The 25852-nt window shown below is 33.5% G+C and overlaps 2 protein-coding genes across 2 annotated transcripts; one reads left to right on the top strand and one right to left on the bottom strand.

Moving 5' to 3' along the window:
- Nucleotides 1-2244: 2244 nt before the first annotated feature.
- On the bottom strand, nt 2245-4096 carry LOC132599944 (protein TIFY 5A-like). Its single transcript, XM_060313096.1, has 3 exons — nt 3779-4096; nt 3009-3075; nt 2245-2789 (listed from the first exon to the last, which is right to left on the bottom strand). The coding sequence occupies exons 1-3, from the start codon at nt 3889-3891 to the stop codon at nt 2604-2606; spliced, it is 366 nt and encodes a 121-aa protein (XP_060169079.1). The 5' UTR covers nt 3892-4096; the 3' UTR covers nt 2245-2603.
- Nucleotides 4097-12333: 8237 nt separating this feature from the next.
- LOC132645315 (uncharacterized) lies at nt 12334-16121 on the top strand. Its single transcript, XM_060362233.1, has 3 exons — nt 12334-12874; nt 13791-13991; nt 15583-16121. The coding sequence occupies exons 1-3, from the start codon at nt 12419-12421 to the stop codon at nt 15874-15876; spliced, it is 951 nt and encodes a 316-aa protein (XP_060218216.1). The 5' UTR covers nt 12334-12418; the 3' UTR covers nt 15877-16121.
- Nucleotides 16122-25852: the final 9731 nt, after the last annotated feature.

Here is a 25852-nt window from a genome sequence, read left to right as displayed (position 1 = left end):
TTTTTTAATGAACTTATGATTTTTATTTTGTTTAAAGAAATATTCAAAATTGTAGGAAAAAAGGTACAAAATCTAAAGGAAAGAAAGGTTTTTTCTTCTTTTAACAATAGAATATTTTAGCTAATAATGAAATCTTCATTTTAGTGAATAAAGTTTCTTAGAACAAGATCCAAGGCAATGTGTTGTAAACGCATGACTATCATCTTATTAACTTAGATTAACATGACCAACATAAGTAATTATATTACTATCAGATGTTTGTTGTAAGCTTAAAGGTTATATTTTGAAAAAGTACACTATAAACAATAAGTACATAAACAACGCCACTAATTTTTTTTCATATATGTATTTATACATAAATTCTATTTAAAATATTTAAGGCTTTTTATTAAAAGTTGTCTTTATGCCGCTAATTTTATTTAGCCGCCCTTGCACAACCGTAATGAATAAAAATATTTGGATCAAGAAGAATGTCCATCGGTTAATTAGTTAAAAGTTCTTGATAGCACGCATGTAAGTGGTATACGAACGTCTTGTGACACGACTTTCATTTTGTAGCAAAAATTAAACAATTTTGTTTTCAAATACATATGGTGTATTTTTTAAACTATATGAAAATAAGTGTGCTCATAAATAGCAGAAGTTATTTTTCTTTCAATTAGCAAGAACTTTGTGTTTTCGGTCTTTAATATGGACTAGTATTTTCTGTGCCTTTTTGCTCTTTCAATTAAAAAAAAATGCATTTTTGCAATTTTTGTTTCAAAAGTATCCTCCTTACGTTATTTTCTGCTCAAACTCAAAGAACATTCAACTTTAAGGTCATATTTGTCCATGTACTCTATTTTCGGGCCATATTTATTTTCATACGTTAAACCCGACTCACCCATTAAATCCGACCTTGTAATAAAAGGAAACCCAACTAACCCTGTTGTCTTCTCCACGAAAGTGAAATGTGAAATTGGACGGGCTTCAGATCCATTTGACATCTCGTCTTTCGAACTTTTAACTTCGTTTTAATGGTCCTTTGTGATTTCAGTTTGTTATGTTTCCGTCCATTTTGTTTCCCTTTTTGGATTTTTAGTTTTGTAGGTTCAATCGCTTAGTAATTAAACCGCTGGGATTAATTTTTGTTTTATTAGAATGACAATAGTTCAATTGAGTTCTCAATGGCCTAAAAGTTTGAATATTTTCAACTCAAAGTTTAAAAATTCTTCCTAATGTTTGCTTTAATTAAAAATTCTTATTTCTAGTAGACTACAACAAGGCTATAATCGGCGTAACGCTCCAAGGAGCCTCAATTATCAGTCTTCTAGACGCCATCACATCGTTCATAATAATCCATGCACGGAGTGGCTTGGGGCCTGTGGTTCTTATACAATTGCTAATCATGAGGACTTTGCTCGATAATTTTTGGAATCAATATCAAACTCCTGTTTTTCAACCTCCTTGGCCGTATTAATATTATTATTCAGTGGATATGGTCTGATGTCAGTTGTAGTAAACAATCATAGTCAATACGGGTTAATTTGGAACTATCATGTGCCATATTATGAACAACCTATATAATGTTTAAGAGAAGGTAGTGAATTTTAGATATGATCTTGTATAAATTTGATCAAAAATATAAAATATTAAAATTTTGTACAACTCTGTGGCACGAATTCTCAAATTTACTTCATTCAAATCCTTAAAGTAGGAAAGCGATTATTATCTGTTGATGATCATGCACTTCACTATTATTGTTACACCTCCAAGTGATGACCTATTATATGTACTAAGTACTATGTTCAGAAAGCCAACAAAAAAAAAAAATCATTTTGCTAACTTAAATTCAACATCATAATCATCTGCGGATAATTACGACAAAAGAATTTTGATTAGGAATCGACATCATCATTTGGAGAGGCTGAATTCGGTAGATTCAATTGAACTCAATATTGCTTTCGGCTCAAATTATTGATACACATAAAAAATATTTAAAATATACACATAATAAGATTGACAATCATTAAACTCTAAATTTTGAATTTGTCTATTAATCATCTTTATCTTCCCCTTTTCTTCTTATTCTTCCTTATAATCCTTATTGATGGTTAGGCTTTTTATTTTTATTTTTTATCTCATGAAATGCATAGAGGTCATCGCTCCCTTGGAATCGAAATAATCAGGTGTCATGTGGAAGTTAGCAAAGAAAACTTTCAATAACAACAAAAATCAGAAACAAAAACGAAATATATCAAATGATAATAATATAAGGTGGTTTCTTCAATTTACCTACATCCATATGGGAGGAGATAAACAATTACAGAGTAGAAGATACTACAAAAATATCAAACGAATAAATTATCACCCTAAACATGACTCTCCAACCATAAATGACTACATTGTGGATGCTGTTATAAAGTGAAAAGGAAAGGTCATCAATATATAGAATTCCAAATTCATTTCCTCCAAAAAAACAAAAAAAGACCAATTTTCCTTTTAGGAAAAATAAAAACCAATTTTGGTAAATATTTGCGTTTCCTTCCGGAATAAAAAATTCAAATAAGATAAGAAAATCAGGACAAACTCTGTCACGATCTCCTTGATCATTTTCCTTGGTTTTAGTAGGGAGTGGCTGTTTGAATCCTGCCTCTTCTTTTTTGCAGAAACCTTTGAAGAGACTTTCTCAGAGACAATCCATAAGGGCTATGCAATTGAAATTGCAGATATGGTGTTCTCGAATTTGATCCACTAATACTATATTTTTCTTCCATTTCTCTTCTTGCATGCCATAATATGGCCAAGGCCTATGCTTCCAAAAAAATCCAACAACAAATTAAACAGAGATCAGAACTACAATTTAGAATTAATAATAATAAACAGAAGATTAGAAAAAAAATCCATTAATGACAATGAAAATTAAAGGATAACTAAAAAGTATTCCCTCCATTTGATTTTACTTGGCATGTTTGATTGAGCATAAAATTTAGATAATTGATGAGTAATGTTCTAGAAAGATAGCTTACCTGGAGTTCAGATGTATCACATGAAACCCCAGCTTGTGTGTTGCAGAGAATTGTGATCTCCTTGTTTCTTGTGGACCAGTAGATTGCCATGCATTTATGTGAAACCAAAAGTTAGTCTTAATATATGCTAGGTGTTCAATAATAATAATAACAATAACAACAACATCAAAAATAGTACTCTACTCTTTAAGAAAAGGAATGTGCTCAGCTACTCTTAATAGTTGAAAAACTAATAATTAATCACTTAAGTTGAAAGAATAAAGACCACACACACACACACAAAAAAAAAACCCATTATATATATATATATATAGCGGTATGTTTAATTCATATATACGAAGGAAGAATTCATTTTTCAAGAAAATGTTTGTATGAGGTCATTTTCTTATGTTTAGTTACCAAAATATACTTTTTGAGGAAAACTTTTCCCGTGAAAATTGACTTCTCTGATTTATGGGCAATTCTTTTTGTTTCTTACCACTATTGAAGTGTTAACTTTTATATTATTTGCTCCAAGTAATACCTGGGCATTACGCGCTCTTCGATTTTAGATATCATTATCTATTTTCAATATATATTCTTTCAAAATTTTCCCAGACCAAACAGTACCGCAAAGCATAAAATTATTCTCTGAAAAATATTTTTCATGAAAAAACAACTTCAGTCGTGTTAACACTATAACCTTTTTGGTTGTATATATGCGTTTATATGAATTGGAAGGATTTGGGGTTGGGTAAGTGAAAATGTTAAGATGGAATCAATAAACTTACAAAGATTGATCAGTGCACAACTCAGAAGCAGAAGAAGAAGATGAAGAGGACGATGAGGAAGCCAATAGAGGGAAAAGTTGAAGGCTAAGTCTGGGCTTCCTCTTCATGCCCATTGTTAATTTTCCTTTCTACTTCAATTCTTAAGTCTTCATTTGCTTATAAGTTGAAGAAGAAATTAAAGGCCCTTTTCCAGTGCTTTATAATGTGTGGGAAAAGCTCAGCTTTTGGTGGTGGATGGCAGCATTTACTTGCAATGAAAAACAAGTAGAGAAAGAGACAACTAGAGAATAGTACTATCTAAATAGAGATTGTTAGGTTCAGAATCCATGAAAATTTGTTACAAACAAAGTCAAGATACATCACTATATAAATATATGTCATGTAGAACATGTTGCCCACATGCCTAATTCCTCCTGCCCACTCACTAACCTATATCACGTCATTCTCGCACATTGATATAAACTAGTAGGTTATATTGTTATATTAGTGATGGCTGATGTAACATATTAGTATATATTTTTGACACTGAGCATAAATATATATATATGTATATAAAAACCATTGAAATTATAATGAATATTAACTTCAGAGAACCTATAATTTCAAATACATAATGAGCTTAATGCTAAAAACTTAAAGACTAAACTTATTAATAAATTAATTTGAAATTTGGATCCGTCCGCCTCTTATTATAGGTAAATCTCTCTATTAAAGACATTACTCCCTCCGGTTCATATTATATGATGTTTTTAGCTCTACTTTTAGTCCAAAATAAATGATTTTTTACATAATCAAGAAGATATTAATTGTTTTTCTAAATATATCCATATTTAGATAAGTGGTTTTTACATAATTAACCCAGAAACCATGTTAAATATTCACTGTTTAATTAAGGGTAATTGAGTAAAAATACCTCTTATTTTCTAGAGTTAAGTAAATTTCTTAAGAGGTGTGCCTAAGCTAAAAAGTCATATATCATGGGCCTGAGGGAGTAATTGATAAACCTAATGATTAGTACACTAATTAACCCCTAAGGTTCCAATATTAGTCTCTCTCTCATATCCCACAAAATGATCACCCTAAGTCCCTAGTGAGTTTTGTCATTATTAGTATAACATTTTAACTACTTATATAAATTCCACAACCTCTTAAACTCGACAAGGATCTAAAAAAATCTCTATTAATTTTCTCATCAACTTGGGACAAATGATTCCTTTCCAAGAATAGGGAGGGCTGTTCTTTTTTAGTTGATTTTATTCTTTTGATGACATATATTATCCCCATTTTGTGGATTAATTAGGGCAAAACTTGCCAAAAACAGACATAAGATCACATTTAACACGAGTTGTTAATTGTATTGATAAAGGCTATTAATTACTTTAAAGGGATTGGGCATTTCATCACATGTATCATATTTCCCACTTTCCCAATAATGCTTCTTGGATAAGCATTGAGTTGTCAAGTTCAACCACTCTTGAAAGACTTTCCTATTATGGAAAGCTAGTTGTTTGAAGTGCAAAGAATTAAGAGGTCTGTTAGGGCTTTCAGTTGCAAAGAAAAAAACGAATTGAATTCTTTCATTTTCACTTTAATTCGATGTTGACAATCTTAAGCTTACTTGGTAACTACCTTTATGGCCAACTCATTTAAGGTTTCTAAAATATCTTAATCTTGACAGACATGACATATTTGAATTTCAAAAATAGCTCTTAGGGCCCGTTGATTTGAAATCATTGATGAAATCCGGTTGATTTAAAATTAAAATTTATTTGGACATGCAATTTGGATCTCAAAGATTGTACTTTTTCTTTTAAGTATGAAAATCCTAAAATTTGTGAAAACTATAAAAAATTCTCCAACTCTTATTTAGTCTTAGAGTAAACCATAGTTCATAAACAAGGTATGAGAATATCCTAAGGCGTCACATTGATAAATCGCATATCTCCATGTTCCTTTTTATAAATAAATACTTGCAATTACATGTAATTACAAACTTTCAAACACATAGTATTATTTTATAAAGATCCATAGGTCTAATAAATCAACAATAGTACTACCTAGTAACTAGATATTCTCCACATGGTACATACAATCTCTTCATGTAGAGCAATCTTTTCTTGCAAAATTTTAAATTATGGGTCTTTTTAGGCAAAATATAAACTTAGAGGTCAACTTTTAAATTTTTAAAAAATAATCACAAACTTGGAATTTAAATTCTACCTTTTAGGTAAATTTGGAATTTGAAATCATAATTTCAAATTAAGATTGAAATTTAATTCGAATGTTGTAAACAAACAGTACATGATTTCAAATCAAAACTTCTAATTTGAGCTACAAATTGCATGTTCAAACGCCTACTTAGCGCTAATTATAACTTGTGTTTCCTACTTTATGATAATCTTTCAAAAAGATGCTTTAATTACTACTCTCCGGTGAAAAATAAACTAAAGTCCACTAAGAAAGTAAATAAGAGTAAAAAATCACTATCATATGGTATTCCCAGACCACCTTAAAAACTTACTTGGCTTGAATTTTTTCTTTTAGATTTTACTAGTTGAGAAGTTTGATTATCTGAAGGTGAACTCAATAGCAGTTCAAGGTTATTTCTGGGCACTAAATTTTCTTGTTTTATTTCTCTATTGGTTCCAATATCATAAATCTACAATAAACGCCCTCATAGGCTTTAAACACTGAACGAAAAAGTATAATAAACCAACATAAAGTTTGCATGAAAAAATATATATTCTCTAAAAGCTAAGGCCTCATTTGTTTGCACTTAATGGAGATCTGAATTTGAATGGTTTAGACATTAGGTCATTAAGTGCATTTGTTTACATTAAGATTTAAGTACTTATTTGATCTGAATAGGTCTTAATCATTAAGATCTAGAACAAAGTCTTAATATCATTAAGAGGTATTTTGTACGGATAATTTTACCACCAGCTCCACCCCCTCCCACCACCCACCCCCAACCCTACCCCCTTCCTCCCACTCGCCACCACCCCAACCCCTCACCCCACCTACCCAACACTACCCACCTTATCCCAACCACACAACCAACCAACCCACCACCACCAACCCACCCCCAACACTACCCCCCCAACTCACCACCACCACTACCAACTCCACCCTAACCCCACCTACCCACCACTACCCACCCAACCCCACCTACCCACCACTACCCACCCAACCCCACCCCATTCACTACCCCTACCCCATACCCCCCTCTCACCCACCTACCTTAATCCCTCAAAACCCTCACCCTACCCTCAAACCCACCGCACCACCACCACCCACCCCAACCTATCAACCCCCCACCCCACCCCCAAAAAACCCACCTACCACCACTACAAACATCTCCATCATTACTAGCAAATATAAATGATTCATTTTTTTATCAAATAATATTTTTATTTTATTAAATTTGTATTTATTTTCTAATATTTAGTTACTTTTTATTTGAATTGTATATTTATTATGTTTAAATAAATACATTATGCACGTTCAGATGTTGAAAAACAAACAGTCTTAATCATTCAGTGTTCAGATCTAAACACAACATTTTAATCATTCAGATGTGCATTCAGATTCAGAAGTCTTAATCTTAATGAAAACAAATGAGGCCTAATTCTAGATCCCTCATTGCTTGTCTTAAGCTAAATTATAGCGTTTTTAATAAAATTAGTGGTCTAAAATCAAATTTTAATAAAAGATTTTAAATATTTTTCACAGTGTAGGTTCCTTTATGCTAGTATTGTATAACAAACGCACGTGAATCATGTGGTGGCATATAACATGGTATGTGCTTCCACTTTAATTCTAGCCAAGTACGTAACAAAGACCATGTGCTAAGCTTACCAAACAAAACTTATGTCAAAAATTTTGTGATGTCAACTACTCGTTTATCCCCCCATCTTGAAGCTTCCTTTTATAAGCAACCATGCAAACAATATCAAATTTTTGATGGGATATGTTGAGTTTCCTTTTTTAGAAACCTGGAGGTATTTGGAATGCATTTTAAACATGTTATATATGGCTAGTAACTGCTGGTTGCCGAACTTTCATTCGGCATATTCTGAGATTGTGTTAGTAACATTGTTCGACTTAATTTGTCGATCAGTTTTAGGGTTATATTTGTAGTTAGTTGTATAGTTAATACGATAAAAGGTCAAAAATGCCCATAACCTATTAGAAATAGGTTAAATTTGTCCTCATTTCACCTATTGGATTACAATTGTCCTAACGTTATATTTAGGGTAAAAATGCCCTTCCTCCCACCTATTGGACTCCAATTGCTCTTTACGGCTAAAAATGCCCCTTCTTTTAACGGAATTTTGAGATGAGGACAAAATTTAACTTATTTCTAAATTCTAATAGGTTATGTATATATATATATATATATATATATATATATATATATATATATATATATATATATATATATATATATATATATATATAGATATATTGGTCCATGTGGTATTAGAACCGACCATAAATAACTTGACTAATCCGAATTATTGGGGCTGAATTTCTTAGTATCTACCATTATTAAAGGATGAAGAAGTTGAGCTGTACCTATATGTGGATTCGATTGAAGCTCGTTTGCACATGTTTTTAACTAAAAATTACATTTTCAAATGAAGAAGACATTACTGTTTTTTTTAATCCATTCGGTCACAAAACGTGAAACATCGATCAAAGGAATTGGATACGAACAAATGATTCTAGCTGTTTGGGTTAAATCGAATAGCAGGTCGGGTTATTTATGGTTATAAGCCACAATTATAAATCAGTATCACCTATTTAATTTAGGTCTCATATGTGTCGTCTTCGGTTAAAGGGATGAGCATTTTTAATCTGAAAATTAATGTTAGAGTAATTGTGGTCCGCTAAGTGGAAGGAGGTGCATTTTTAATGTTAAGGCTAAAGGGAAATTGTGGTCTAATGGATAGAATGATGCTAGACTTAGACCATTTCAATACATTAGAGACATTTTTAACCCTTTTTCATGTTTAACTAGATTTTCGACACATGCCCTGCACGTGTATTCGGAATCATGTAATATAATTTTATAAAATAATATCAATTGTTAAAACAAAAAAAGAGTAATAAATATAAATGAAAAATATAAAGTAGTTTGTATGAGTGATGAATGTGAATCGCCAAAATTCAAATTATTTACATTTTTTTGTTTTCGAGCATATGCATAAAACATTAATATATTATGTTTCCCTCAAGGCATCCAATTCATGATAAAAAGGTCACCAACATTTAAACAATATCTAATTATAATCATTTATTCTCATGATTTATAGTTTCAAGTATTAATGTAAATCTAATTCATATCTTATAACCTTGAAAATAAGCATTAACATAATTTCGCGCGTGCTACCAAATTGTGTACCAATTAATCAATTTCATTTGATAGGAGATGAAGACATCATCTTTCGTTCGTGCCCATCAATGACATAGTTGCATGCAAAATATTTCTTCTTCTTATTGTATATTAATGCAACTTAGTAATTATCAGGTGTTCTTCTTTACATCTCTGTTTCTAGTTTTCTCAATATTACAAACACGGGTTAAGATGTACCAACACTCCTTAAATATATATGTTTATATGTCTTTTTAATTACATGATCACTCATCAATAAAAACAATAATGATGATGAAGTAATTTCTCCTTAAATTAAAGAATCATTTCTAAATCCTCGATCTTCACCTGAACATTTTTCATTGGTATTAATGCTCTTCCATGAATAGTAGAAATTTGTGCATGCCAATATCAACTGCAAGGAGAACATATTAAGAGTTTAACAGATTTATTAAAAAAAACTTTACTATAACCAATCAAATATCAATTAACCAACATACATGAAATCTGTGAGACTTTTCAATGCGAATCCCAATGTTGCCGGACCTTAATACAGATGTCGAACACTGGGTGAAAAAACAAATAAAATAAAATATTGTTACAACATTAAGTCAATGTGCGAATTGAATTTCCAAGTGTCTTGACTCCTTAACTCTAGGTGATTAGGATATGACTGTTGGGAAACTTCTGGAGAGATGAGAACAAATAAAAGCCCTCTTATTGATTGTATTATGATTTTTGTTGATTTGATTTATTATTGTTCAGGGAAATAGTTTTCTCTCATAAGTTTGTCCCATCACGTGCATGTAACAACTGTTAACATACAAATTAAATTGATGATCTTTTTAAAAATAAGTGAAATCTGAATTGTCTATACATATGTCTAAGGAAAAAAATTGGTAAAGCCAAATAGAAAAAGAGCCAAGAATGATAAAAGGATTTTCATATCTCATATTCTTGTTTTTCAATTCCTTCCCTTCCTCACTTCCAAGTGACTGCATGACAACAACTCTTGAAACTGCAAGCATAAACTACTTAAACTTGGAATAGCAACAGAAAAGTCGGTACCTACTATATATATCCGACGATCAAATTAAAGTGTATATGAAATTGTAATGATTGTTGGATTCGAAAAATGCTATCACCATACTCGGAGCAAGACCGTAATAGATGTCCCCAAAAACAAATCTTTAATTAGGGGAAGTAAATAGCAGTGTTTGGAAGAAAGAAGATAGGTTAGTGAATGGAATAGTTGCAACTGTTAGTTAAATGAAGGAGTTTGAAACTTTGGGATATTTGTATGCATTTAGTCAAATGGTTGTGACTGTTAGGAGTAGGAAGCTTGGTTGGGGATGCTTGATAGGCGAAGGTTTTTTTTTTTGGTAGGGTAATTAGGTTTTAAGTTAAGAAGGGTACTAAAGTAGTTTAACTTTTTAATTTAAATTAGGGATATTTACGTAATTTAACTTTCAGGTTTGAGAGTTTATGTTTTTAATATAATATAATATAGATATAGATAGATAATTTAAAGATAAAATATGGAATATCTCATAACTTAAATCGGATGGTTTAAACCAATATCCATATTTGTTTCTTGGAGTGACTTTTGACGAGATGTAATGTTTATAGCTATTTAAAGAACTCAAACGAACTTCATATGTCCCCCTCCTTATAATTGTTTTTGGTTTATGACTACATGCAAGGAAAAGCACATGAAAATTAATTTAATAATTTGATATCTAATCTAAAGCGCACAATAGAGTTGGGTGGAGTTATTTATGTACACCAAATCATGTAGGAAGGTGAGATCCCACAATAAAATTGCAGGAAGCTAAAACATGCAGTGACCAGTGTGAATCACAACCTCATCATTCTCTTTCAACATTTTTCTGAATGACAGTGATATTCCAGTCAGCTTTACGCCATTCTCTTTCAATGTAAGTGGGTAAAATTACAGGGATGTAAATCGAAACAAATAAATAGGGGCTTCAGGAAAATAATTAAGTTATATAGTTAAATAAAAGTAACATATCTTGGCAAAATTGCAATGGTAGTTTTGCAAATATTCTCTTTAAGTTATTGAAAAAAGAAAGAGAACGGAACATTAATTCAATTCTTAAGCATGGCCGGTTAAATCGCAGCCTATTATTTCCAGAGACAGAGCTAGAGTAAAAAGTTTATGAGTTCTGGATTATAGAAAACGCAGTTTATTGGTTCTTGATAAAAAATTTATACATATTAAGATGGTTTGAAAATACAAATACGTGATTTGAGCCAAAAATACTGAGTTCTGCCTACCCGTAGGTGAAGTTGTAGCTCCGCCCCTGACTATTCCTTCTTACGTGACATCATCTATATGACATGTACATAACATTCGAATTCATTTAATTATTAAAATTTAAAACTTGATGTGACTTTTCACATCAAACAATTTGTTTGTCGATTCATCTTAATATATTCTCCACCCCACAACTATAACAAGGTCAAATTACCATTTTAAACTCTTTATCTTTATCAAAGATAAGCAAAATACGGAGGAAGACATAGACCATAGCCTCTAAACAACATTGAAGAATGCAGGAAACCATTCTCAGGGGATATAATAGACAAGGGCATTTTGACTTATGAGAATATAATTCCCATATACTGGAGGATCGATGAACATTTATACAAAAGGATGCCATACAAGTAATGTAAACTACATGGCTCTAAACATGACTATCTAGAGATAACATCATTAATAATAAAATGGTTCTTTCTTGTTTTGAATTTGAATTTTGTAATACCCTCTCTGTCTAGCCTGATGAAGGGGGAATTAACATTATAAAAAACAGTGAGCGTGTTGTAACTTTCTCCATAGTTGACAAGATAGTCAGCAACTCCCCATAAACATGAGCGAAAGCACAGTTGAGCTTATGAAATCTTGAATCTAATCAATGATCAGCTGTAATAGCCAAGTTGTCCTCATTTTGCTGTTAATCATCTTCACTCCAATTAATTGGTACTAACATCATTGTTAGCTTATGATTGGACCAAAATCGTCAAGTCTGACAAATCAAAGCTTAAAATTTGCAATATTGAATGATAAGTGAACCGCAGTGCACAATCAAAACTGTCATATTCCCAAGAAAAATACAATCATAATAATAAAATAAAAAGAAAAACAAAAGGAAAAATTGGCGGGAAATTGTAGAAAACACTTCGAATTTGAGGCCAAAAAGTTAATTTTGGAACTGCCGAAAGAGAGAGAGAGAGAGAGAGAAATGGCGGAATTTGAAGACGAAGAATTCCTATCTCAGCTCGCCGCAGCTGAAGCCGCAGCTCTTTCCGCCGCCGCCAAACGCCGCCGCATCTCAGCCGCCGCCGCCGCCACTCAGTCAAAGCTCCACGTCAGCACCAATAACCCGATCAGTGTGGAAGAAGGAGCTTATATTGCGGTTCTCAAAGGCAACAAAAGCGTTTTATTCCAACAAAAAAAAGGATCTCCGATTAACAACAGCTACAAATCACACAGCAGTTCCGATGTTGCTGGTGATTCGTGTTTTAAGTGCGGGAAATCAGGGCACTGGTCTCGTGATTGCGATGCTAATCCACTAAATCCTGATTCTGCCAACTTTCCTGAGAAGAAATGTGCGTGTGGATCCGGTAATTGCCTTGTACTTACTGCTAATACTGAGAAGAATCCTGGCCGTAAGTTCTACAAATGCCCTATCAGACAGGTAATACCACTTCAACGTAATGTACAACACTTTCATGCTTCTACATTTGTATCGGAACTTAAACATACTGCCAATCAATCAACAATATTTTTCCGGTATAAGTTTTCTGTAATGCCATTTTCAGTGCTAAAATTTGAGTATCTGGACTTCCAATATTTCTAAGGCGAAATTACGCTCCATGTCTACTGAGAGAAAATATTTACGCCACGTAGCCCATATTTTTAGTTTGTTACCCAGTATAAACACCTTTTATACACTATTATAGTATACTTTATACAAGTTTGTTACATTATCTATAATGCTTTTCCAAGTATAATGTTGTATAATACTCCCTCCTTCCCAATTTATATGAGGGTGTTTGACTGGGCACGAAGTTTAAGAATGAAAAGAAGACTTCTGAAATTTGTGGTCTAAAATAAACTATAGGTACTTGTGTGACTGTAAATCATCTCATTAAGAGTAAAATGAGAATTTTAAAGTTAAATTGTTACTAAGAAAGAAGCCCTACATACTTGTGTGGTTGTAAATCATCTCATTAAAAGTAAAATGAGAAGTTTAAAGTTAAATTGTTACTAAGAAAGAAGCCATATATACTTGTGTGGCTTTAAATCATTTCACAAGGGGTAAAAGCGGAAGTTTTAAGTGAAATTATTTCCAAAAATAGAAATGTATCATTCTTTTTGAGATAGACTAAAAAGAAAAGTGTATCACATAAATTGAGATAGAGGGAGTAATAAATATAGAAATGTGTTTTTTTTTTTGGGACATACTAAAAAAGAAAGAGTGTCACATAAATTGGGACATCGGGAGTATTGTATAAACTGAAATTATGGCTGACGTAATATTTTAAGTTGGGTTTTATATTTTTGAAAATTCCCAATTTCTAATTCTAATTCGGATTTGATTATTTTCTCAGGAGAATGGTGGTTGTGGATTCTTCGAGTGGTGTGACCAACCTTCAGTTACTGATACTCTGACCACCCGAGGCCCGAGTTACTCTGTTAGTTCCTCCTTCCCGGAGCTTTCATGTCCATGTGGTTCTGGCACATGCCTAGTTTTGACTGCCAAAACAGGAAAAAATATTGGTCGGCAGTTCTACCGATGTCCATCTAATCAGGTTTGACATCGCCTATTGCTGCTCATTTTTCTGTTTTACTAGTTGGTTGCACATCTTAATGAGATTAATTGTCTAAGTACCTGAAATGCTTCACAAATGCCTGGTTGTGTGCCTGTGTAACATAGGCTCATTTGATTGCACAAAAATCAGATGAGAGGAAAAAAAGGGCAGCCTGGTGCACTAAGCTCCCGCTATGTGCGGGGTCGGGGAAGGGCCGGACTACAAGGGCCTATTGATATGTTACCCTTTTCCTGCTTTTTAAGCCATATAGTGATCTCATTCTCTATAAAGTCTTCATAATGACACAAAATCAGAATTTAGAAAGTAGTCGTAGGAACACATTGCAGTCTGGAATCAGTGTGGGTGAATAAACTGATCAAGTTTTTGAGGGATGATTGGTTTGAAGAAAAAGGAAGGAGTCTAGTGCAAAATGAAGAAAGTTCAAGTGGTTCAGTTAACAAGTTTTAGGCAGGTATGGTGAACAATTTGTACTCAGGTGGTAATCGGACAAATATTGTAAACAAATTTGTATTCAGGTGGTAATAAATAGAGTAAAGTCAAGCAACATAAATCTTCAATAGCAGATTAGGGTGCAAGGATTCACAACTAGGTATCATAGGTGAAAACTTGACTTTGATTTTTCCATTTAAATATCAGGCTTTTGTCTGGGGCACTGTTCGAACCCATGACGTGCACCTAAACCGCATATCATGTGTTGCGCTCTTACAGCTCTAGATCTCGTGTTGGTTTTAAATAAAATTAGACCTGAACTCATGACTGCACAGTAGTGTTTTGCCTTTGCCTTTGAATGAAGGTTATATCAAAAGACTGAGGGTCGATTATAGAAGTTCTAACTATCAGGACTGAATATTGTTCTTGCCCCGTTTCTTAGTAGAAAGTTTGATCTCATTTATAGTGCAATTGAGAACTCACTATGACTGGTTGAAGTTGTTAGACAAAATGGACTTACAAGGAGATTAATAACTCATTTCCTTAACCAATGTGAGTCACTTTTAACATCCCCATGCATCAAAAAACTGTTCAACTTGAGTGTGGATAACATAAGAAGAGGCCCAACATTAGGAAATACAACAATAGGGATGAGTATGGCTCTAAACTATGTTAAGAATATATACCTTGAGCTTAACTTAATCTAAAAGGCTAGTTGATGATGTGAAGGATTGCCCAAAGCTAGCTAAGGAGATAACAATCCATTCTCTCAACTAATGTGGGACACTAACACTAACAAACATTATATACAATCATGGATCATGACCAATTTCAGTAGTGATATTAATAACTGTAAAGTGAGGTATCCAAATATGCCCGTGCATTGTGCTAGGAGCACAGGCCCATAAAACAAATTAAGTGTCGCATTTCAACTTCCATTCTTTACCAACAAGTATATTTGCTGCAGATTCATACATAAGATGTCTGTGGCAAAAGTTCCTGTTTCTAATTTTGCTTTTTTTTTTTTTTTTTTCTCTTTGTTTTCTTTTCTTTTGTGTGGTATCAAAGGAAGGAGATAACTCGCCCAAATACATTATTTTCACTATATTTATGGCTGTTAATGGTTTGTTACTGTTCTTAGGAAAGTTGTGGGTTCTTCAAATGGTGTAACGAAAACACAGCCAATGCTAGCTTCTCAAATTCGTGCAACAGCTCTCAAACTAATCCAAAAATGGATGGCTCAATCAACAAAATCCACAGTTCAGTTACTTCTTCTTGTTTCAAATGTGGCAATGCTGGGCACTGGGCAAAAGATTGTCCCCAGTCGTCTTCTGAACGCTCTGCTGCTGATGGAGGGATGAAGTATTCCAATTCAAGCACTTGTTTTAAGTGTGGTAAGCCTGGTCACTGGGCCAAGGACTGTTCATCCAACTGATTCCAGAGCAGTGATGGGTGTTAGGTGGATTCCCTTGTAGATTTTAAGAATTGCAAATAAACGTAGACTTGATAAGTCAAGTTCCTTTAGCTTCGAGTAGACGGTGAAACATCTGAAGGCACTGGTATAATTTTGATGTAAATACTGCGACCTCAACCCCCCAAGAAAAGATGTTTGTTTTCTTTGAACACCTAATCAGCCTCAAGTTGCAGTTAATGAGTATATGTGATCTTGGATTTTGCTGATGTTTGGAATGCTGACCTGCATGTTAGATATGACAGCTTTCTTGCATTGTTTTGCTGTTTAAAACTAATCGTTTAATAATCCCATTTCCCCTAAATCTTTCAATTTTTCAAGTTTGGGACAGGTATACATTAAATGTTGCAATTAAATCTTTGTTTTTTAATGAGTGGTAACAAAGGAATGAAAGCTTCCTGAGGATTAAGACTTGATGACAAAAGGACTCACCTAATTTGTAAAGGTTCCTACGGATTAAATACAGTCCGTTGCTCCATCAGGTTATACTAATGATTCTACCTAGTTATTCCCAGCCTCCAGTATATGCTTCTGATGGCAATGGTGGTTGTGCACGTGGAACCTATTGATGCAGCTGTGTATTCAAGTGGTATAATCACATACTGTACTAGACATAGATAGGAAGTAAGCCATTAGCATATCTTTGGAGTAATGGGATTAAAATCGTCCATTCTTTTCTTGTCAATTTGCGACACAAAAATGCCCTTCTCTGTCTTGCTTGCTTCTTGAAAGCTGTCATAGAGAGCCTAGCTTTGTTGCCGAAGGCTCTTGCTATTTTGCTATTTCCTGGAATATTAGCTGTCAATTGCCTATCACTGAAATTTTTGGAAGTGGAGGAAACATGATTTGGGTTTATAATGAAAACCAGTTGCAGTGGTATAACAGAATCCAGCTTTTCTTGAATAAAGCATACTGGAATCCAGATTTTAGCTAAAGCGTTGGAAAAAGTTAGAGCTACTACTTGATAGGATATGTATCTCTTGTTCTGATTGAAATATTTTCTGCAAATTTATAAGTATCAAAGATGAACTGTTGATTATCAATAGAAATCCTATAATGCGCAAGTATGAAGGGAACTTTCGATACCAGGCCAAAATGCCTCAAGAAACTCAGAAGTATCATTCTATAAGTGATGATTTTCTTAAGATTGCCGAATTGACTGAACGCAATTAAAAAGAAAGAATGATGGAATAGACAAGAAAATAAAAAAGATTAGACAAAATGACTGGAAAATAGGAAGAGCGAAAGAAAAAAAGATCATTGCAGGTAATATTTTGAAATCAGGATTTCCAACGGTATTTCCTAGTTCAATTCTTTTTCCTCATATGCTAGTTTGTTCGTTTAATTCGTCTTTGTTAATTGGTCAACTACACCATCAAGAACTAAATACAACAACCAATTCAAGGAGAAAGAACATCAAAATACATTTTAGCGGAACCCCAATCAAGCATCTAAAATCCATGATATATATTCATCAGAGTCCGGAGCCAAAATGGCTTATTTTTACAGCCATTAGACAAAAATAGTATGTTTTTTTTTTTTAGACCAAAATGGGTATTTCGTTGGTTATTCAACGAAATACCCACACAACGTATTGTTCCGGTGCCGATGATTTCTTGCATTTCGCTACATGTGTAGCGAAATGCAATTTTTTTTTTTTTAATTTTCCTTTGCATTTCGTGAATCAATTCACGAAATAGACATTTTTAATATTTTTTTTTTTTGCAATTCGTATAATTAAATAAAACTGTTTTTTTTTTTAGCATTTTGTGATGCAATTCACGAAATGGATTTTTTTTTTATTTCGTCAATTAAATGAACGAAGTTGATACGAAATGCAAAAAATTGCAAAAAAAAAAAAACAAAAAACCTATTTCGTGATTTCATTCACGAAATGCAAGTTTTTTTTATTTTTATTTTCCTTTGCATTTCGTGAATCAATTCATGAAATAGGCATTTTTAATTTTTTTTTTTTTTTTTTTTTTTTGCAATTCGTGAAATTAAAACTGTTTTTTTTTTTGAAATTAAAATTAAAACTTTATTTTGAATATAAATCTAATTCAATTAGATAAAAATATAGGAGAAAGAGTAGTTGTAAATTGGTGAAACTTTAAACAATCATAACTTTGCGCTCGGATATCCGATTTATGCAAAAAAAAATTTGATTTTGCATATTTTTCCGAGATCTAGCAGCGCAAACCGCCGGTCGGGCCGATTTTCTAGAAAACCTCTTTTTTCCCTTCCAATTTTAATTTTCCCCCAAGTTGGCGGGAAATTTTTAGTTTTCTTTACTTATATTATGATGATGCGCAAAATCAAAAAAAAAAAAAAATTGCATAAATCGGATATCCGAGCGCAAAGTTATGACTGTTTAAAGTTTCACCAATTTACAACTACTCTTTCACCAATTTACAACTACTCTTTCTCCTATATTTTTATCTAATTGAATTAGATTTATATTCAAAATAAAGTTTTAATTTTAATTTCAAAAAAAAAAAAACAGTTTTAATTTCACGAATTTCAAAAAAAAAAAAAAAAAATGCCTATTTCGTGAATTGATTCACGAAATGCAAAGGGAAATTAAAAAAAAAATCTTGCATTTCGTGAATCAAATCACGAAATAGGTTTTTTTTTTTTTTTTTTTTTTTTGCAATTTTTTGCATTTCGTATCAACTTCGTTCATTTAATTGACGAAATAAAAAAAAATCCATTTTGTGAATTGCATCACGAATTGCAAAAAAAAAAAAAAATTAAAAATGCCTATTTCGTGAATTGATTCACGAAATGAAAAGGAAAATTAAAAAAAAAAAAAATCTTGCATTTCGCTACACATGTAGCGAAATGCAAGAAATCATCGGCACCGGAACAGTACGTTGTGTGGGTATTTCGTTGGATAACCAATGAAATACCCATTTTGGTCTAAAAAAAAAAACATACTATTTTTGTCTAATGGCTATAAAAATAAGTCATTTTGGCTCCAGACTCTATATTCTCTTGTCAACAGATCCATATAGGACATTTGCTGGGGTACTTGCTGCAACATTTGATACTGACAACTTTGTAAGTTAACCTGCTGCAAAGAGTTCTCAAACTGATAATTTCCTACTTGGCTGCAGTCCCACTGCTGCACCCTTTGTTCTTCTGACGATAAACTGTTCTGAGTAGTACTAAGGAACTGCTTTTCATTTAGTAATTCTTCAAACAATGTTGAGTCATTTCCATCCTCCATTAGCAATTTCATATAGGAGAAATTCGATGTCGCGGGCTCTGATGTTCTCTGCATGTTCTGATCATAGTTTTGGTTGAATCTTGATGGGCCAATAATCTTGGATGGATGAACTATTGCTCTTGGCTTATCATATCTTCGCCATGCATTCATTTCATTCATATTATCACTAAGTAAATAATTAGGACTCACTAGGTTCATATTTTGGAACTGCAAGTATAGGCCACCAAAATGATTATTGCTTGTTCCCAAAAGCTTGGCCATTTCTTCTGATCTGGAATTCACACTTTTCTCACAGATATTGATACCTTTATTTCCTTTTGAGCATAAAAATCAGCAAAATCCGTAGTGTTGTTGTTCTCTTTCATCTTTCTCTTTGCATCAGAGGTGCCCCAAGAAGTATTATTAACATTTGTGTGTGCAAACGTATGTGCTGTTTCTCCCAAGTCGTTTGCAAATTTGAATTGGCTACTCTCATAGTCGATGTTCCCATCAACCTATCAATAGAAAAAAAGGAATTATCAAGTTTCTTTTTCAAGTATATGTTATAGTTCTAGGTATGTTTTAGTCATCATGCATAAGATTAGTGTAGTAATATTTTACCTCCAACCGTGATTTCTTCAAAAGAAACTATATGCAATATATAACGAAAGACGAGTTAGTATGATCCAGTATTTAGAAAGATACAGAAGCAAGATGTGTGTTTTGTCTATCAGGCCAAGGCATGTGTATTTTTATATTTTTAATATTTCAAAAACAAAAAGAAGACTTTAAAATAAATTATTATTGAAATTTATCGATAATACATTTACATTTAAATTTTATTACTTTAAAATAAATTACTATCTAGACATAGGGGTTGGGGGTTAGCTCACTCGGTGAACTCCCTGCCTTCCGCGGTTAGATGAAGGGTCAAATTCCCATAAGTAACGTAGCATCCCCATCCCCTTTCTCCCTCTCCCTCCCCAATGTAATAAGAAGAAAAACTAAACAATCTAGACATAACCAAATTCTTAAAATAATAACATGGAGTACTATATATGTTATAGTCAAAGACTTGAAAGAAAATACTTTAAAAGTAAATATAGTGTAACTTACAAGACCAAGCTGATTCCAATACGTCTCGTCATCTATTGTCAAAATTTGGCTATATTTGTTGAAATCTGATGTGTAAGGATTCCAGATTTTGCGCCTTTCCTCTTTATTATTATTATTATTATTATTAATTTTAGCATTTGCAGCCCCTCTACCTATACATAACTAATTTAAGGAGCTTAAAATGTACATAAGGAAATAATTTAAATTCAAATAAACAACCCATTTACCTTTGCATCGTCTAGTATTTAAGGACTTTGAGATATTGGAACACTTGGTTCCCCTTTTAGTCTTTGCTTCCTTCTTAGCAACACATTTCTCCTCGAACAGTTTGTTGTGATCTTTATGTAAAGGTTCACAGCTTTTTTCACCTATTTTTTTCGTTGAAAATTCCTGCCGAAATAACAACGTTAAAAGTGGAATTTTGTAGTGCACATCATTTGTCATAAAATGATAATATATGACAACATTCATTATCTAGACTTTCGGAGCAAGAGAGTTTGGTTTAAAAAGGGGATTTATGATATTATCTTTCAATATTTTTATACTTTCGTTTGTATATTCATTGAAATAGTGGATTTATCATCTCTCGTTGTAGATATAAGTTAATTGATTCAAACCACGTTAACTTTTTGGCTTGCACATGATATCTGGTTTTCCAATTATCTAAGATGAGTATGAAGTTGGTTGAGAGTAGTTTTCTTGTTGTGGCCCATAAAGAGCTCAATGGTGTGATGGCGTGGAATGGAGCCGATTCACTATCTGTGTTCACCTGCGGCCGGTTTGATTCCTTTGTTCGTATTTTGGAGGCACACACCAAAGGAGAAACTTGTGGGCTTCAATAGCTATATATATATATATATATATATATATATATATATATATATATATATATATATATATAGCATACAATGAGTCTCTAGACAAGAAAGTGGGGAGCATGGTCCGTAGTTTCATTTTTGACGAACCTAATTCTCTATGGCCGAGACATCCTTGATTGGATGGAGACAAATATATAAAGAGTGTGAAATGTGGGTGCTTATAATCACTAGGTGGTCATACTAAACTTATCCACTCAACAAAGAGTTTCATATCTTTCTTGATCAATCCAACCTAATTAGCAATTTGTGATGCCTATTTGTCACGACCCGACTAGGGGGCATGACGGGTATCCGGGGCTGACCACCGAGCACCGCTCATACCATTACCCATCGTACTCATCAAGCGTCCATTCATTAATCTTATACTCAAATCATAGGAAAAACCATTTTTCACTTCGAAACATAATTACCTTTATATACATAAGCCCTTCGGCTATCAAAATAATATACATACAATAAGGACATCGTGAGACCACACTACCCACACATACGTATCTACGAGCCTCTACTAGAGTACTAGACATATGGACGGGACAGGACCCCGTCATGCCCAAAACATATATATACACAAAAGAATAAATCCATGGCACCTTCGGAATAATGGGGTGCTCTCAAAGTTTGCTAGTAGCTCCTACGAGTTTGGATCACCTCCCTGCCTACCTGTGGGCATGAACACAGCGTCCAAAGAAAACGGACGTCAGTACGAACATTGTACTGAATATGTAAGGCATGAATGAAATGAATATAATAGAGAAATCATAAGACATAAGATGAAGATATAACCTGCTTAACCTTTAAGAATGGATGCATTTTATACATATATCATATATAATTGTATTACATATATCATCATAGCACATACATCCCCATATCATATATACCCTCATCGCTAACTCGCGTCCGGGTAACCATCATATGTCGCCCACTAGTGGTGTCATGCCCGACCCTTTAGGCTCGGTGTAAACATAGCAGCCCGCCTTAGCGGTGACATGCCCGGCCATCTAGGCACGGTGAAATCATATGCAGCCCGCTTCGCGGTGACATGCCCGGCTATTTAGGCACGGTGGAATCGCATCGTCATATACTCATCATAAACTTAACATTATTATACATCTCATAGGCATATCATGACCTTATCATAACTTAGCATCATTATACATTTATCATCAAAACATACATTAGAACGTGAAAGCAACTATGGCTTTGTCGGGGTGACATAAGGTCGTGAACCCCCGATTACATTATGGAGTGATCATAATCATCATATCTCACTTTGAGGGGACTAACATTTTAAGGTGAGTGTACACAAGGAAAATCATCAATGGAACCACACTTAGGATCATTAACCTCATGGACATCGTACCTCACTTTAAGATTCTTTATACTTAACTCATCATCATCATTATCATGCTCGTATCGTATCTCCTTCCTTTATCATATGCGTATGTAGCTCTTTATAGTCATGGACTCATAATTTCCGTTATTTAGGAAGATCACAAAAATAGGAAGATTCATGCCATAGGAGTCATACCTTAGAAGGAAAGGATTAGCCTTACATACCTCTTTCGTTTAACAATTATCTCGCTTAATTGTTCTCCTTCAATGCTCACGTTTCTACCTTTAAGAGAATTCGCATCAACATTAGCTAATCGATTATATGAACGTGCTTACTAATGCTAGAGAAAATTGGGCAGCATTTCCTTTGTTTATACAACTTTCCTCATATTACATATCAACTCCCAAACATCCATAACAACATTCATAATATTATAAGCAACAATCATCATTCATCTACATTATCCACATTTCACAATTTCTCTTCAATTCCTCCATAATCATGGTCATAGTTCACTATTGCGTTTTCTCACATATAACACTTATCCCATGTTATAAATGTCACTTATAGCATACTTATAATCACAACATATCAATATTCATGACTCATTCCAAACTACTACTCAAAATCTCATTATTCCTATCTTTGTGACCCATTTTCTATCTCTTTCCATAATCTAAGTCTTTCAACCTCTCATTACCTTAAACAACATGAAAAGGTCATAAAACTTACCTTAGATAGTGTAGGAATAAGCCTTGAGTGGAAATACTTCTCTTGCACCAAAACCGTAGTTCACTCCCATTGGAATTCTTGGCTTGGATGAACTTCAATGAGTTTCATACACTTGATTTTGTTGGTTTGATGAAGTTGATCACAAATATCTCTTGGGTTCTTGTGGATGAAGAGTGGAGAGTTCTCTAGAATGTTCTTGAAGTGTAAAGTGAGGAAATGAAATAAATTGGATAGGGTTGGGTCCTTATATCATTTTTAAAAATCTGTCCCGACCAGGTTCTACGGACCAACATACTGGCCGTATAAATTATACTGGCCGTATGTATGGCCGTAGATCTGGTCCAGTGAAGGACCCATTCTGGTCACAACATACGGCCAGTATGTTTTATACGACCAGTATTTTGGGCCGTATAATGTCCAGTCTTTCCGAACTCTTTCTCGTCGACTCGTTTGATCTCCAATCCTTAGGGAACCTTCTTAACACTTGTTTAACACCTCATTACCAATCTAACGGACGTTATAGCTCTTCTCCAACACATCATTAAGTCATCATTAATTCGATACTCGCAAATTCTACCCGACACGCAACATATACCTTGCTTTCCTTGACAACTTTCTTCGCTTACCTCAAATATCTTTGAAATCTCGATTAGGATCATCAAATGCTATTTCTTACTTATGAAAACATCGTATACGTCATTCCCTTCGTTAGTCTATTCACTGTACGTTAACGGGAAATTTCCGAGGTGTAACACTATTAATCTTGAAAATTTTCCCTGTAATACTTAGTTTGAGGAAGAAATTATTAAATATGTGAATAAAGTCCACTATTGAAAATTAAGACAAGCCGAACAAGCCTTCTTGTAAGGGTTAGGGCTTCTTTTGTGGGCACGACCTTGGGCAGATCAGAAGCGAGACCCCCATTAGTTTGCATTAAGATTAGATAATTGAATGATTAAGATGTTATCTCTAGATTAGAGCACTGAATTAATAAGACTGTTTGTTTATCAACATCTGAATGTGCATAATTTATTTATTTTAAAACATAATAATTATACAGTTCAAATAAAAGTAATTAAATATTAGAAAAATATAAATTTAATAAAATAAAATCATTATATAATAAAATAAATGAAATGTTTATGTTCGTTAGTGATTGTGAAGATGGTTTGTAGTGGTGATGGTGATGGTTGGTGCTAGTAGCTAGTGGTTGGTGTTGTAATGACTGGCGCGATGGCGACGGTTGGTGGTTGTGATGGTAGAGTTGGTTGATATTAGTAATTGACGGTGTTGGTGGTGGTGGCCGAAGAATGTATGATGGTTGATTATGATGATGGTGGTAGTGGGCAGCAGTGTTAATTATACTGATGGTCGAGGTGATTAATAGTAGGGATTGGCCACAACGATAGTAGCAGCTGATAGTGGTAGTGGAGGTGGGGCCGGAGGTGACGGCGATGGTGGTGGTGACAGTGAATATAATTATAATGATGGAGGTGGTAGGTGCGGTAACGACTAGCAATAGTGGTTGACATCGATGGTGGTTGCCGGTGGTGTTTATGATGACATAGGTGGTTGGTGGTGGTGGTTGACAGTGATTGTGGTAACTGTGATGGCAGAGGTGGTTAGTGATGGTGAAAATTATCCATACAAAAATATATCTTAATGATATTAAGACTTATTTAAGTTCTTAATGATTAAAACCTATTCAAATCAAATAAATGGTTAAATCTTAACGTAAACAAATGTACTTAGTGACCTAAGGTCTGAACCATTCAGATTCATACCTCCATTAAGTGCAAACAAATGAGACCTAATTCGACTCGATCAAAGCCCCAACATGGGCATGAACACGCTTGGCGCCGTAATAATTTTAGAATTTAGATGTCGTGGGTTCTAAGTTGAGAGTGTGATCGCTATTGACATTTAAGACCCAATAGCCGAGGGCCTAAACTAGGGGAAAAATGAATTTCTTCCTTTCATGGAAAACTCTTTTCGCCCCGCCTAGTTGATTATTTATATTTTATTTTTACAAGAGCACGAGAATTGGGGATTCATTTTTTGCTTTCAAGAGATATGAAATGTGAACCACATACAAATAAACAAGGTTAAAAAAAAAAAAAAAAAAAAAAAAAAAAAAAAGGGAAGATACCTGCTGAGAAGGGGAAGTAACAACATTACCAACTATTTCTTCCATTTTTTTGGTCTTGCGGATTTTCTTCCGAACATAAAACAATTGGTTCCTTTCCTTGGTTGTTTGACATAGACATTACAACTGAAACTTAATTGATGTTTCTATTGCTACTTCTGTTCTTCCCTTTCAATTAACCTCTACAAGTCCTTTATAATGGAGAGATGTTACTTCTTCTTAGACTGTTTTTTCCCAGCTAAATAGTGGGAACAGATTAAAATTGAGATATGAACAAATTTGTTACAATTAAATCGCAACCGACAAAAATCAATAAATAATGAAGTAACTAACCAATTTAAGTCCGAGAAATATGAAGTTTGCTTGTTATAAATTCACATAATCTTATATAAACCAATTGAGCGCGGGTGGATTTAGGTCAATAAGAGAAATATCAGGTTATACAATTATCGTTTCTCCAATAATATTGACAAAACTTGGACACATTGATAATGTGATGGATTTTTACACTACCACCATAGTGT

The sequence above is a fragment of the Lycium barbarum genome, chromosome 6 (genome assembly GCF_019175385.1).
Source record: "Lycium barbarum isolate Lr01 chromosome 6, ASM1917538v2, whole genome shotgun sequence".
In the NCBI taxonomy this organism is placed as follows: Eukaryota; Viridiplantae; Streptophyta; class Magnoliopsida; order Solanales; family Solanaceae; genus Lycium; species Lycium barbarum.
Note: the sequence above shows the minus strand (reverse complement) of the source record. Positions and strands in the feature narration are given on the sequence as shown.

Bases quoted from the DNA above. Each gene is read 5' to 3' on its own strand.
- LOC132599944 (XM_060313096.1), bottom strand. From the start codon at position 3,891: ATGGGCATGAAGAGGAAGCCCAGACTTAGCCTTCAACTTTTCCCTCTA. The intron at 3,076-3,778 runs GTAAGTTTATTG...CTGGTCCACAAG, and splicing joins TTGTGCACTGATCAATCTTT to AAACAAGGAGATCACAATTC. The intron at 2,790-3,008 runs GTAAGCTATCTT...TTGGAAGCATAG, and splicing joins GTGATACATCTGAACTCCAG to GCCTTGGCCATATTATGGCA.
- LOC132645315 (XM_060362233.1), top strand. From the start codon at position 12,419: ATGGCGGAATTTGAAGACGAAGAATTCCTATCTCAGCTCGCCGCAGCT. The intron at 12,875-13,790 runs GTAATACCACTT...TTATTTTCTCAG, and splicing joins ACAAATGCCCTATCAGACAG to GAGAATGGTGGTTGTGGATT. The intron at 13,992-15,582 runs GTTTGACATCGC...TACTGTTCTTAG, and splicing joins ACCGATGTCCATCTAATCAG to GAAAGTTGTGGGTTCTTCAA.